This window comes from Lathamus discolor, chromosome W, assembly GCF_037157495.1.
Source record: "Lathamus discolor isolate bLatDis1 chromosome W, bLatDis1.hap1, whole genome shotgun sequence".
Lineage (NCBI taxonomy): Eukaryota > Metazoa > Chordata > Aves > Psittaciformes > Psittacidae > Lathamus > Lathamus discolor.
The window spans coordinates 3189570-3203234 of NC_088908.1; the positions used below are offsets into that span (position 1 = coordinate 3189570).

At 44.8% G+C, this 13665-nt stretch overlaps 1 protein-coding gene across 7 annotated transcripts in view; it reads right to left on the minus strand.

Annotated features, from left to right (window-relative positions):
- LOC136004421 (ras GTPase-activating protein 1) overlaps positions 1-13665 on the minus strand; it is a 144374-nt gene that overhangs the window by 35033 nt on the left and 95676 nt on the right. For all 7 annotated transcript variants that reach the window (XM_065660904.1, XM_065660903.1, XM_065660906.1 and 4 more), the window contains one exon: positions 81-158. In XM_065660904.1, the coding sequence (XP_065516976.1) occupies positions 81-158 (78 nt within the window). The remainder of the gene's footprint in view (positions 1-80; positions 159-13665) is intronic.

The following is a 13665-nucleotide window of genomic DNA, read 5'->3' on the forward strand; positions in this document are numbered from 1 at the left end:
AGTACATGAAGGATTTACTGTTGTTGAAAGGGAAGTTCTGAGATGTATCATCATCATTTTGAAACAACTATCTGCTTCACCTGACGTAGACGTTTATTTGATATCCCTGGATTGTTTTTTCTTAAATTGCAAAACATCTGCAGAGCCTTCATCCAGTCCTAAGAGAGAAAGGCAGAAAATAGTGTAACAAAAAGTCAGATTCAGCTTCTTGCAGTAGAATAGATGTGCCTAAAAAATATAAAATAATAATACATTAAAATATCTGAAGTTGTTTATTTAGCTTAAAAAGAACCAACTTTTATTGAATTTAAAGTATGAAAATTTTGAATACTAAAGCAAAATTCATATCTTTTTCAGAAAAACTAAATAAGCATTTTCAAATTTGAAAGTTTCTCTTTTAGAAATACGAAGCATGGATATAAAGTGTGGATATAAAGTGTGATATAATGGAAATAAAGTGTGACCTTTATAAATTTTCCAGATTATTCAGATTGAATTAAATAAAAAATGGTTTATAAAATGAAGCAAGACTTGGTTAATTATGAGAAAATAACAATCAACAAGTCAACTGTTCTGATCATTCTCTCCTCTATTTTTATATTGCAGTTGTAGTTTACTCCATACGGTTCAAACAAAAAACAAAGCAGCATTAACAGAAAAAAACTGAAAACTACAACCTACACTCCCATTCTCTTTGCTCCCAAAGATATAAAACAGAGTAGATACTTTGGAAGGTGGAAGATATACTGTAGCCTCACTCTCATGTTTTCACATCCCACCTCCCTAAAATTTTGTAAGCTTTTATGAAGCTCAAAAGTCAGGCCTTGACTAATATTCATAAGGGTGCTCAAAGATCTGCTACCTGATCTCAAAGTAAAATTTAAAATCATTAAAGAAAAAAAGCCCATTTTGAGTCTGTCCTGGGTTCAGCTATAACAGTTACTTTTCTCCTTCTTAGTAGCTGGTGCAGTGTTGTGTTTTCTACTTCAGTATGAGAACAGTGCTAACACACTGATGGTTTAGTTGTTGCCAAGTAATGCTTACCCTGATCAAGGACTTTTCAGTCTCTCATGCTCTGCCAGGAAGGAGGGGCACAAGAAGCCAGAAGGAAGCAAAGACAAGACACCTGACCCAAACAAACCAAAGGGGTATTTCATACCACAGCACATCGTGCCCAGTATAGGAACTGGGGGAGTGACCCAGAAGGCCCAGATAGCTGCTCGGGTCAGGCTGGGTATCAGTCAGTGGGTTGTGAGCAATTGCATTGTGCATCACTTCTGTTTAGGACTGGGTTTTTTCCCTTCCCTTTTTAATTTTATATTCCCTCCCCTTGTTATTTCCCACATTATTATTATTATAATTATAAATTTTGTATTACACTTCAGTTATTGGACTGTTCTTATCTCAACCTGTGGGGTTTACATTCTTTATATTCTCTTCCCCATCCTGACGTGAGCAGGGGGGAGTGAGCAAATGGCTGTATGGTTCCGAGCTACAGTCTGGGCTTAAAACTTGACAGTCCTTTGTGACACCCAACATGAGGATCAAAAGGCTGAGATGACAGATCTGACCAGAGTGCATCATGTTAAAATGTATTTGTCATAAGCATTCATGGTTTTGGATTAATAGAAGCATGCCTTCACTAAGGGGAAATCCTGCCTGACCAATTTGGTGGCCTTCTATGATGGGGCTACAGAACTGATGGACAGGGGTAGAGCAGTTGATGTCATCTACATGGACTTGTGCAAAGTATTCGACACTGCAACACGACATCCTTGTCTCTAAATTGGAGAGACATCAATTTGATAGGTGGACCACTCAGTGGATAAAGAACTGGCTGGATGGCCGCACGCAAAAAGTTGTGTTCAATGCCTCAGTGTCTGGCTGGAGACCAGTAACGAGTGGTGTCCCTCAGCGATCGATGTTGGGGCCGGTCTTGTTTAACATCTTCATCGCTGACATGGACAGTGGGATTGAGTGCACCCTCAGCAAGTTTGCCAATGACACCAAGCAGTGTGGTCCGGTTGATACGCTGCAGGGAAGGGATGCCATCCAGAGGGACCTCGACACGCTTGTAAGGTGGGCTGATGCCAACCTCATGAAGTATAACCAAGCCAGGTGCAAGGTCCTACACCTAGATCGGAGAAATCCCAGGCACAGCTAGAGGTTGGGCAAAGAAGAGATTCAGAGCAGCCCTGCAGAGAAGGACTTGGGGGTGCTGGTCAATGAGAAAATGAACATGAGCCGGCAGTGTGCACTTGCAGCCCAGAAAGCCAACCGTATCCTGGGATGCATCAAAAGAAACTTGACCAGCAGGTTGAAGGAGGTGATCCTGCCCCTCTACTCTGCTCTTGTGAGACCTCACTTGGAGTACTGTGTACAGTTCTGGTGTCCTCAACATAAAAAGGCCATGGAACTGTTGGAACAAGTCCAGAAGAGGGCCATGAGGATGATCAGGGGACTGGAGCACCTTCCACATGAAGACAGGCTGAGAAAGTTGGGGCTGTTCAGCCTGGAGAAGAGAAGGCTGCGTGGAGACGTCATAGCAGCCTTCCAGTACCTGAAGGGGGCCTATAGGGATGCTGGGGAGGGACTCTTCATCAGGGACTGTAGTGACAGGACAAGGGGTAATGGGTTAAAACTTAAACAGGGGAAGTTTAGATTGGATATAAGGAAAAAATTCTTTACTGTAAGGGTGGTGAGGCACTGGAATGGGTTGCCCAGGGAGGTTGTGAATGCTCCATCCCTGGCAGTGTTCAAGGCCAGGTTGGATAAAGCCCTGGGTAGTACAGTTTAGTGTGAGATGTCCCTGCCCATGGCAGGGGGGTTGGAACTAGATGATCTTAAGGTCCTTTCCAACCCTAACTATTCTATGATTCTATGATTTATTTGCTCTCAATGTTGCTGCGCTTGGTCTCAGAGTTTTATTATGTCACACCTTACTTGCAGCCAATATTTGCCGATTTAGTGTTCATCCGCTCTGGGGCCTAGGGTAAGGTTCTTATTTCGCTGTACTTTATGATAATGGCCTGTAATACAATAGAATTGTTGATTGTAAAACTGATCTGGTATGCATTGTCAGCGTGACCATCACCTCTATACTTTGGGAGGCATGTAATGGGAACTGTTAAAAATTACACCTCTTTTTTTCCCCCCTTGGAGGGCCAACCTATGAAGGAGACATCCTCTCACACCTTTTGCTCCCCCACCAGACTATTTACAGTAGATTTTTGAAATTTAAAAGATTTTGAATATGCTTTGAATACCCTTGAAACCAGCCTGATCCTTTTGCTGGCAATATGCCTGTTGCTGCATATACTGCATAGGTTTTACCTAGGGCCATACCACCCCAAGAACACCCGATCCTGTCTGATCTCGGAAGCTAAGCAGGGTCAGGCTTGGGTCTTGTCTAAGGTTAAATGACTATTTAAGAATGCCACCAAGAAATCTTCCCTGATGCTGGATAGTCATGAGTGGCAGGGAGTGTGGGATAGGATGGGCAAGTACCTAGGCCAGTGGGCCCTTCCAGTGCTTTGGAACTTCATCCCTGAAGAAGTGCGAAATCCGGAAAAAATAGCAGAACACTTAGACAAAGTGTGCTGTTGTCCTGGCAATACCACCGCAATGTGCTGGGGTTTAGCCTATACTTAGAGAGCCCTGCTCTGTAAGGAGTAGGAAGATGTATCTGGATCTAATGGCAAAACAACTGACAATATGGCTGCTCCATCCCCAGCAACAAGCATGGCAACCACTCCAACCCCAGTGAAAGACACTTCAGCCACTCCAACCCCGGTAGCAGGCACTGCAGCTGAACCAAAGGACCAATCCGTGCCACTATCAGTTGCCCCTATATGCAAGAGGAGATGAAAACAAAAAGCATGAAGAGCAACTCATGTAGTCAAGGAACATGAAGAAGACTCAATGCACAGACTAGAGGGGGCGACATCTGAATGAGAGGAATGAGAAGAATTAGTACAAGAATCAGAGGAATAGGAAGAGGTAACTTCTCTATCCACGGCCACAGGTTGGGCAGATAAATGATTCAGAGTAGCCTGCAGAGAAGGACTTGGGGGTGTTGGTTGATGAGAAACTTAACATGGCCTGGCAAGGTACACTTGCAGCCCAGAAAGCCAACCATACACTGGGCTGCATCAAAAGAAGCATGACCAGCAAGTCAAAGGAGGTGATCCTGCCTCTATACTCTGCTCTCGTGAGACCTCACCTGGAGTACTGGGTAATGTTCTGTTGTCCTCAACATAAGAAGGACATGGGACTGTTGAAACAAGACCAGAGGAGGGCCACGAGGATGATAAAGGGCTGAAGCACCTCCTATATGAGGACAAGCTGAAAAAATTGGGGCTGTTCACCCTGGAGAAGAGAAGGCTGCAGGGAGGCCTCATAGCAGCCTTCCAGTATCTGAAGGGGACCTACAAGATCAAGTGATTCATGCAAAGAACTGTGGTCAATGGCTCAATGTCTGGCTGGAGACCAGTAACGAGTGGTGTTGCTCAGGGATTGGTGTTGGGACCAGTCATGTTCAACATCTTCGTTGCTGACATGGACAGTGAGATTGAGTGCGCCCCCAGCAAGTTTGCCAATGACACCAAGCTGTGTGGTTCAGTTGATATGCTGGAGGGAAGGAATGCCATCCAGAGGGACCTTAACACGCTTGTGAGGTGGGCTGATGCCAACCTCATGAAGTATAACCAAGCCAGGTGCAAGGTCCTACACCTAGGTCAGAGCAATCCCAGGCACAGCTACAGACTGGGCAAAGAAGAGATTCAGAGCAGCCCTGCAGAGAAGGACTTGGGGGTGCTGGTCAATGAGAAAATGAACATGGGCCGGCAGTGTGCGCTTGCAGCTGAGAAAGCCAACCGTATCCTGGGATGCATCAAAAGAAACTTGACCAGCAGGTTGAAGGAGGTGATCCTGCCCCTCTACTCTGCTCTTGTGAGACCTCACCTGGAGTACTGGGTACAGTTCTGGTGTCCTCAACATAAAAAAGACATGGAACTGTTGGAACAAGTCCAGAAGAGGGCCACGAGGATGATCAGGGGACTGGAGCACCTTCCACATGAAGACAGGCTGAGAAAGTTGGGGCTGTTCAGCCTGGAGAAGAGAAGGCTGCGTGGAGACCTCATAGCAGCCTTCCAGTATCTGAAGGGGGGCTATAGAGATGCTGGGGAGGGACACTTCATCAGGGACTGGAGTGACAGGACAAGGGGTAATGCCTTAAAACTTAAACAGGGGAAGTTTAGATTGGATATAAGGAGGAAATTCTTTTCTGTTAGGGTGGTGAGGCACTGGAATGGGTTGCCCAGGGAGGTTGCGAGTGCTCCATCCCCGGCTGTGTTCAACGCCAAGTTGGACAAAGACATGGACAACATGATTTAGTGTGAGGTCTCCCTGCCCATGGCGGGGGGTTTGGAACTAGATGATCTTAAGGTCCTTTCCAAACCTAACTATTCTATAATTCTATGATTCTATGACCTCTGGGGATTTGGAGTTCCACGTAAGGTGAAAAATGCTTTGCCTTTTAAAGAGGAAATAAAAAAAAAGGGGGGGGGGGGCAGCTGCCCAATTAAAATAAAACTATATCCCTTAAAATATGATGGGAAAAGTTGCATATTGGTTCAAGATCTCAGGGCAATCAACAAAAATGCAGTGGATATTAGTCCAGTATTAACTAATTAATATGGCTAATTAACATGGCTAATTAACAAAATTGAATAATAATCAGAAATGGTTTGCCGTCCTGGATTTAAAGGACGCTTTCTTTTGCTTACCATTGGCCAAAAGAAAGCCAAAATTTATTTGCTTTTGAATGGGAAAATCCTGACACAGGAAGGGAAACTCAATTAACTTGGAAGGTATTACCTAAAGGGTTTAAAACCAGTCCAGAAATTTTTGGAAATCAGTTAGCACTGGAACTAGAATCATGGAAGCCACCTACTCAGATGGGGACTCTGTTACAATATGTGGATGACTTATTAACTGCTACAGAAACAAAGGGAGAATGTATCCAGTGGATGGTGGAATTAATAAGTTTTCTAGGACTGAATGGTTATCGGGTATCCAAACAAAAGGCCCAACTAATCCAAACCCGAGTTTCCTACCTAGGAGGACAGAGAGAACTTGGAGCTGCTAGAAAAGAAGCCATTTGTCAGACTCCACGACCGTTGACCGTCAAGGAGCTCTGGACATTCCTGGGAATGACTGGATAGTGCAGACTTTGGATCCATGATTATGGTGTTCTGGTAAGACCACTATATGAACTGTTGAAGGGAAACCCTCCTCTTTAGAATGGACTGATACAGCAGAGAGGGCTTTTAGAAATTAAAAAACAGAGCTAATGAGCGCTGCAGCTCTGTGACTTCTGGATGTGACTAAATCCTTTTGGCAATATTCGTGTGAACAACAGGGAATAGCTTTGAGGGTCCTTGCTCAAAAACTAGGACCCTACAGAAGGGCAGTGGCGTATTTTTCAAAACAGCTGGATAAAGTGAGCAAAGGATGGCCTGGATGCCTAAGGGCTGTAGCAGCAGTCATCATGAATATTGAAGAGGCTTGCAAATTCACTTTGGGACAAAAGATTACTGTACTAGTGTCCCATGTGGTATCAGCAGTCCTGGAACAGAAAGGAGCCCACTGGTTATCTCCTTCACGGTTTTTAAAATACCAGGCCACCCTTGTGGAACAAGATGATATAGAAATTGTGGTCACTAACGTTATGAATCCAGCATCCTTTTTGCAGGAATGATTGGCAGAACCACTAATACATGACTGCTTGGCCACCATAGAGACTGTATATTCGAGCCGACCAAACATGAAAGAAAAACCTCTGGAAGATGCTGATTCTTGGTTTACTGATGGTAGTAGCTTCATGAAAAATGGTAAACGAAAGGCAGGATATGCTGTTACCACCACTTCACAGGTAATAGAAGCTAAACCTTTACCAGCAAACACCTCTGCCCAGAAGGCAGAAATAATAGAATTAACGAGAGCCCTGGAATTGGCTAAAGATAAAAGGATAAATATTTGGACTGATTCTAAATATGCATTTGGCGTGGTACATGCACATGGGGCTATCTGGAAAGAACGAGGACTTCAGAACACACAAGGGAAACAGATTAAACATGCTACAGAAATTCTACTGCTACTGGAAGCTGTTCAGCTACCTGAAGAAGTAGCTATTACGTACTGTAAAGGACATCAAGGTGACTCTGATCAGGAAATTTTTATGAGGGGGAAGTCATGTATGACCAACCTTATAGCCTTCTATGAGGAAGTGACTAGGTGGAGGGATGATGTTAGAGCGGTAGATGTAGTTTTTCTTGATTTCAGTAAGGCATTTGATACTGTCTCCCACAGCATCCTCATAGATAAGCTAAGGAAGTGTGGGCTTAACGATCAAGTAGTGAGGTGGATAGAGAACTGGTTGTAAGGAAGAAGGCAGAGAGTTGTGGTTAATGGCGCAGAATCTAGCTGGAGGTCTGTGACTCGTGGAGTCCCTCAGGGGTCGGTGCTGGGACCGGTGCTGTTTAATATTTTCATCAATGACCTGGATGAGGGAACTGAGTGCACCATCAGCAAGTTTGCTGATGACACAAAACTGGGAGGAGTGGCTGACACACTAGAAGGCTGTGCTGCCATTCATCGAGACCTGGACAGGCTGGAGAGTTGGGCGGGGAGAAACTTGATGAAATTTAACAAGGGCAAGTTTAGAGTCTTGCATCTGGGGAAGAACAACCCCATGTACCAGTACAGGTTGGGGGTTGACCTGCTGGAAAGTAGTGAAGGGGAAAGGGACCTGGGGGTCCTGGTGGATAGGAGGATGACCATGAGCCAGCAATGTGCTCTTGTGGCCAAGAAGGCAAATGGCATCTTAGGGTGCATTAGAAAGGGTGTGGTTAGTAGGTCAAGAGAGGTTCTCCTCCCCCTCTACTCAGCCTTGGTGAGGCCGCATCTGGAATATTGCGTCCAGTTCTGGGCCCCTCTGTTCAAGAAGGACAGGGAATTGCTTGAAGGAGTCCAGCACAGAGCCACAAAGATGATTAAGGGAGTGGAACATCTCCCCTATGAGGAGAGGCTGAGGGAGCTGGGTCTCTTTAGCTTGGAGAAGAGGAGACTGAGGGGTGACCTCATCAATGTTTACAAATATGTAAAGGGTAGGTGTCAGGATGATGGAGCTAGGCTTTTTTCAGTGATATCCAGTGATAGGACAAGGGGCAATGGGTGTAAACTGGAGCATAGGAAGTTCCACGTTAACATCAGGAAGAACTTCTTTACTGTAAGAGTGACAGAGCACGGGAACAGGTTGCCCAGGGGGGTTGTGGAGTCTCCTACACTGGAGATATTCAAGGCCCGCCTGGACAAGTTCCTGTGTGATGCACTGTAGGTTACCCTGCTCTTGCGGGGGGGTTGGACTAGATGATCTTTTGAGGTCCCTTCCAACCCTTGGGATTCTGTGATTCCCTTGTAGGGTAAATAATGCAAGACAGGTGATTAAAACATTATTTAATACCTCATTTTGGAGTACCAGCGGCAATTTCTTCCGACTGAGGTTCACACTTTAGTGCAAAATTGTTACAAGAAATTAGCAAAAAATTGGAAATTGGCAACTCCATGTTCCATACAGGCCTCAGGCCAGTGGGCAAATAGAAAAGATGAACCATCTGATTAAACAACAGATTAGTAAAATATGTCAGGAAACGAATTTATATCGGTACCAAGCTTTACCACTGGCTCTACTGAGAATTCGAACTAAACCTCAGTCGAAAGAAGAGGTTAGCCCATTTGAGATTTTATATGGAAGACCACATCAGTCCCAGTTTAAAGGAGAAAGTCTTCAGGAAGTGGGGGAAGGCTATCTCCAACAGTTTCTGATCAATCTGGGAAAACAATTGGAGGAGATAAATAAGAGAATAGTAGGGACAAGAGCAAGAGGTTTGGATTATCCGATTCACCCTTTCAGATCTGGAGACTGGGTTTATGTTAAGAATTTTTCAGGAGATCCTCTACAGGAGAAGTGGAGCGGACCGTACCAGATATTACTGACCACCTTTACAGCAGTGAAGATAAAGGAACAAACCTGCTTGGATACATTATTCAAGAGTAAAGAAAGCACCAGAGCCACAGAAAACATGGCAGATCAAACCTTCAGGACCCTTACGTATGAAATTGCGTCGATCATAATTTGAATTTATGTGATAACTGGCGCACAAGCTTGGGACCAAAACTTATAGCTGAAATTAGTGCAGAATGTTAATAAGGTTTTAATCATAGTGACTGTTGGGTGTGTGCACAGTTGCCTAAATCAGGAGAAAATCCTGACCTTCCATTAACTGGAGTTCCAATTCCTAACACTGTCTCATGGACAAATTTGTGGGTGAACACTAGCAATCTGTATTCGAAGGAAAGGTTAAAATCTGGAATAGTTAATCCTAATCCAGGTAATAAATATTATACCTGAGCACAAAGATGTATTACACCAGGAACCAGGGTAGGAGATCATGCTTGTTTAAATGCCACAGATGTAGGTCACCATTCAAATTGCAATCACACTATTAATATAGATGGTATCGTAGTTCAGTGGTAGCCCGTTCCTAAAAGGATGGCACTGGCTATGTGGAGAGAATGGTTATAAGACTCTATCCCCCAGCTGAAAGGGGGCATGCACCTTAGGAGCTGTAATACCCAGTTCCAAAATTATTGACAGGTATGCTTCCGGGACCTGGATTAGAAGTTTTGATAAACAAATTAAGTGAGGGTTTAACCCTATTATTGAACGGCACACTGCATTTCATAGTTTTGTAAGAGGGCTAATTCCATCTTTGGGAGTAAGTGAATTAGAGAAGGCAATTATAAATATCTCAGCAACCATAGAGGAAATGGAAAGTAAAAACACTGATATAATCCAGTGAACAACAAGAGATAACCAGCCTATCTAAGGTGATATTACAAAACTGAATGGCTCTCTAGAGCCATGTTACTGGCATCACAAGGAGGGGTTTGTTCCATAATCAATGAAAGTTGTTGTTCCTATATGGACCAAAGTGTCAGAATTGAAACAGATCTGGAGGAAATTTGGAAACAAAGATATTTCATGAAATGGCCATGGATGACACCTCTGGGGTTTTGAAGAAATATAGAAAAAGTTAACTTCATGGTTACCTAATCTCTCCTGGTTGAGGCAACTGGTTGCAGGAACATTGATGTTAATTGTTTTAATATTGATTACTTGTGGTATGATACAGTGTTCCCTCTGGTGTTCTAAACGGTCTATGATAAATTGTGAAGATTGGAAGAGAAATGAAATCAAGCATCAAGTAGAAATGGGAAATTATTTCAAAAAGACTCTAGACGGCAATGGTAGTATATAAAGTGTTGCAAAAGAATTTGCAAAAGGACAGAAAAAGAGGGGATTTGAGACAAAGAGGGGCACAAAATTACAAAATGGAATATATAAACCTTTAGAATCGGTTTTAAGTAATGTTAAGTTTGATGGCTTTGCAACAGTAGCAATGGAAAATTACTGAGGTGCATGATACATAGAAAAAATAGAGTGCAGCTAGAGAACATACTGAGAATTCTTGTACAAGATAAATCGTTATAGTTGACATAGTTTTTTAAGAAAAACAGTCTAGAAGAACAGGACACAGGGATAAGGAGTATCTGGGCATGGCAGGTGTCCAGGATGGACTACAGTTAAACCAACTGATAAATAGGAGGATAGGAGGATTATTATGTCTCTGGTGCTAACAAACCGTATGAAGATAGGCTGAGAAAGTTGGGGCTGTTCAGCCTGGAGAAGAGAAGGCTGCGTGGAGACCTCATAGCAGCCTTCCAGTACCTGAAGGGGGCCTACAGGGATGCTGGGGAGGGTCTCTTCGTCAGGGACTGTAGTGACAGGACAAGGGGTAATGGGTTAAAACTTAAACAGGGGAAGTTTAGATTGGATATAAGGAGGAAATTCTTTCCTGTTAGGGTGGTGAGGCACTGGAATGGGTTGCCCAGGGAGGTTGTGAGTGCTCCATCCCTGGCAGTGTTCAAGGCCAGGTTGGATGAAGCCTTGTGTGGGATGGTTTAGTGTGAGGTGTCCCTGCCTATGGCAGGGGGGTTGGAACTATATGATCTTGAGGTCCTTTCCAACCCTAAGTATTCTATGATTCTATGATTAAGCTGGTATAAGCATCTACTGCACATGCTTCAAAGGCTGTCATAAGTGATGAAGATTGTTGTTAAAAGTAAACTACCCTCAGAGACCACCACCACAATCCCGTACGCATGTGGGGAACTTTCTGGAAAATTATGTAATCAATACGTAGCCTCATGAATATGTATGCATGCCCGGTGACTATAAAAGGACGGCTTGTGTGGCAATTGGGGAGACACACGCTAGGTGGAGCTATCCCCTGTGTTTCTCGGCGCTGGAATAAATACCTGCTTGTCAACTTAAAACTTTGTTGGCAAGTTTGTTCCTGGAGTTTTCTCCGAATCAGTATATGGTTGTATATATATAGATATATCAAGAGACAAGAAGAGATGGTATATTGAAAAAATTGTGGGACCTGAGCATGACGCAAATGGCATGGAATAAGGGGTGTATACTCTCCTGGGTTCAGCTGTAACAATGACTTTTCTCCTTAGTAGCTGGTGCAGTGCTATGTTTCGGCTTAAGTCTGAGAACAGTGCTGATAACACACAAAATGAGCAGTGAACTCGCCCTTACGGGTAACTCTCAATTTACATCCACGGCATGACGTGCTGTGGTATGAAATACCTCTTTGACTAGTGTGGGTCAGGTGTCCTGTCTCTGCTTCCTCCCAGCTTCCCCTCCTCCCTGGCAGAGCGTGAGACTCAGAATGTCCTTGGTCAGATTAAACATTACTTAGCAACAACTAAAAACATCAGTGTTATCAGCGCTGTTCCCAGGCCAAAAGTCAAAAACACAGACCTGCACCAGCTACTAAAAAGGAGAAAAATGATTGCTACTGCTGAACCCAGGACAGTATCCACCCCTTATTCCATACCATTCATGTCATGCTCAGATCCCACATTTTCAATATACCATCACTCTTATCTCAGTGCACTCTTACCTTAGTGCATGGACCAATCCCTATAAAACTGCTGAGTCCATCCGGTCCTTGATGTCTGGCTCCATCTCTTGTAACAGTCTCTAAGAGCAGGAGAGGCTGTGTGCAGTGTTCACACTCGTGAATAACCTGGGCAATAGTGTCCATTGCTAAGTCCACTCCTCTATCATGAGTCCATCTCTATGTTTCATCTCTGCCCTGATGGCCTGAAGTGTCATGGCCCCACGAGGCTCAAAATAATTCACCGTCCCTTTCAGCAGTTTCTGCAGCTTGTTGTTGGGGACTCTATACAGCTGCCTTCCATCTCCGACGTTTCCAAAGCACTGGAGGGGCCTAGTGGACTAGATACTCGCCCATACTGTCCCACACACCCTGCCATTCATGACTGTCCAGCCTTGGGAAAAAACCTCTTGGTCCTCCCATATCGACATCTAACCATAAACAAGACCCAAACCCGACTGTGCTTAACTTTCAAGATCAGACAAAATGTCCATGGATAAAACACACTCTGTATGTGTGCCAAAATGCTGATCCCCATTACAATCAGCAGGCAGATCCCAAGGGTACCCAAAGGCCATTCAAAACCTTCAGAACTCTCAAATGATGCTGCTGTACTTGTCACTGGGGCTGGTGTAGCTGCTGTGCTTGCCAGCTCTCTCGCCACCAGCTTCTCTTTTTCTGAGTCCAGATCTTCCTCCTCTGCCTTGCTGGAAAGTGCTGCGTAGTCTCCCGCATCCTCCTGGGGCTCAGGCTCATGGGGCTTGGCGGGCGGCTGCCGGTGGATGCTCTCAGCCACCGCAGGGCTGGGCTCCACTGCGGGACCTGCTTCCTTGGCCACCACCTCTCACTGTTTGGTAGCCGCCTCCTTCCCCTCCTCGACTGCCCCATACTCCTTCACTGGCAGCTGCTCCCTCCCAGCCTCTGGCCCCACTCCCGCCGCCGCTTGGTCCCTGGGGCCGCTCTCCCTGGCAGGTTTGGCCGCCACCAGCTCCTGGGGCCGCTCCCCCTCTGCTCCCCACAGCCTCACAAAGACGGAGGCGAGAACGAGGGCAAGGACGGTGAAGAGCAATGGGATAGCCAGGTACAAGTCCACGGCCACCTCCATTCCTCCCTGCTGCCGGAGACCACCCATATTACAAGTTATTACCATAAAGTACAGTGAAACAAGAACCTTAAACCAAGCCCCCCCTCTGATAAACACTAACACAGCAAATACCGGCTCTAAGTAAGGTACGACATGCTGAAACTGTGAGATCAAGAGCAACAACTTTGAGAGCCAATAAATCAGCATTGTGACAAGTGATTATTAATCCAAAACAATGAATGCTTATCACAAATACTATTGCACACACTCTGGTCAGATCTGTCGTTATCTCAACCCTTAGTGCCTCACGTTGGGCGCCAAGAAGTACTGTCGTGGTTTAAGTGCAGTCAGTAACTCAGACCCATGCAGCTGCTTGCTCACTCACCCACTTCTTCTTTCCCCTGCTCCCGGAGGGATGGGGAGGAGAATCAAAAGAATGTAACACCCACAGGTTGAGATAAGAACAGTCCAGCAACTAAGGTGTAA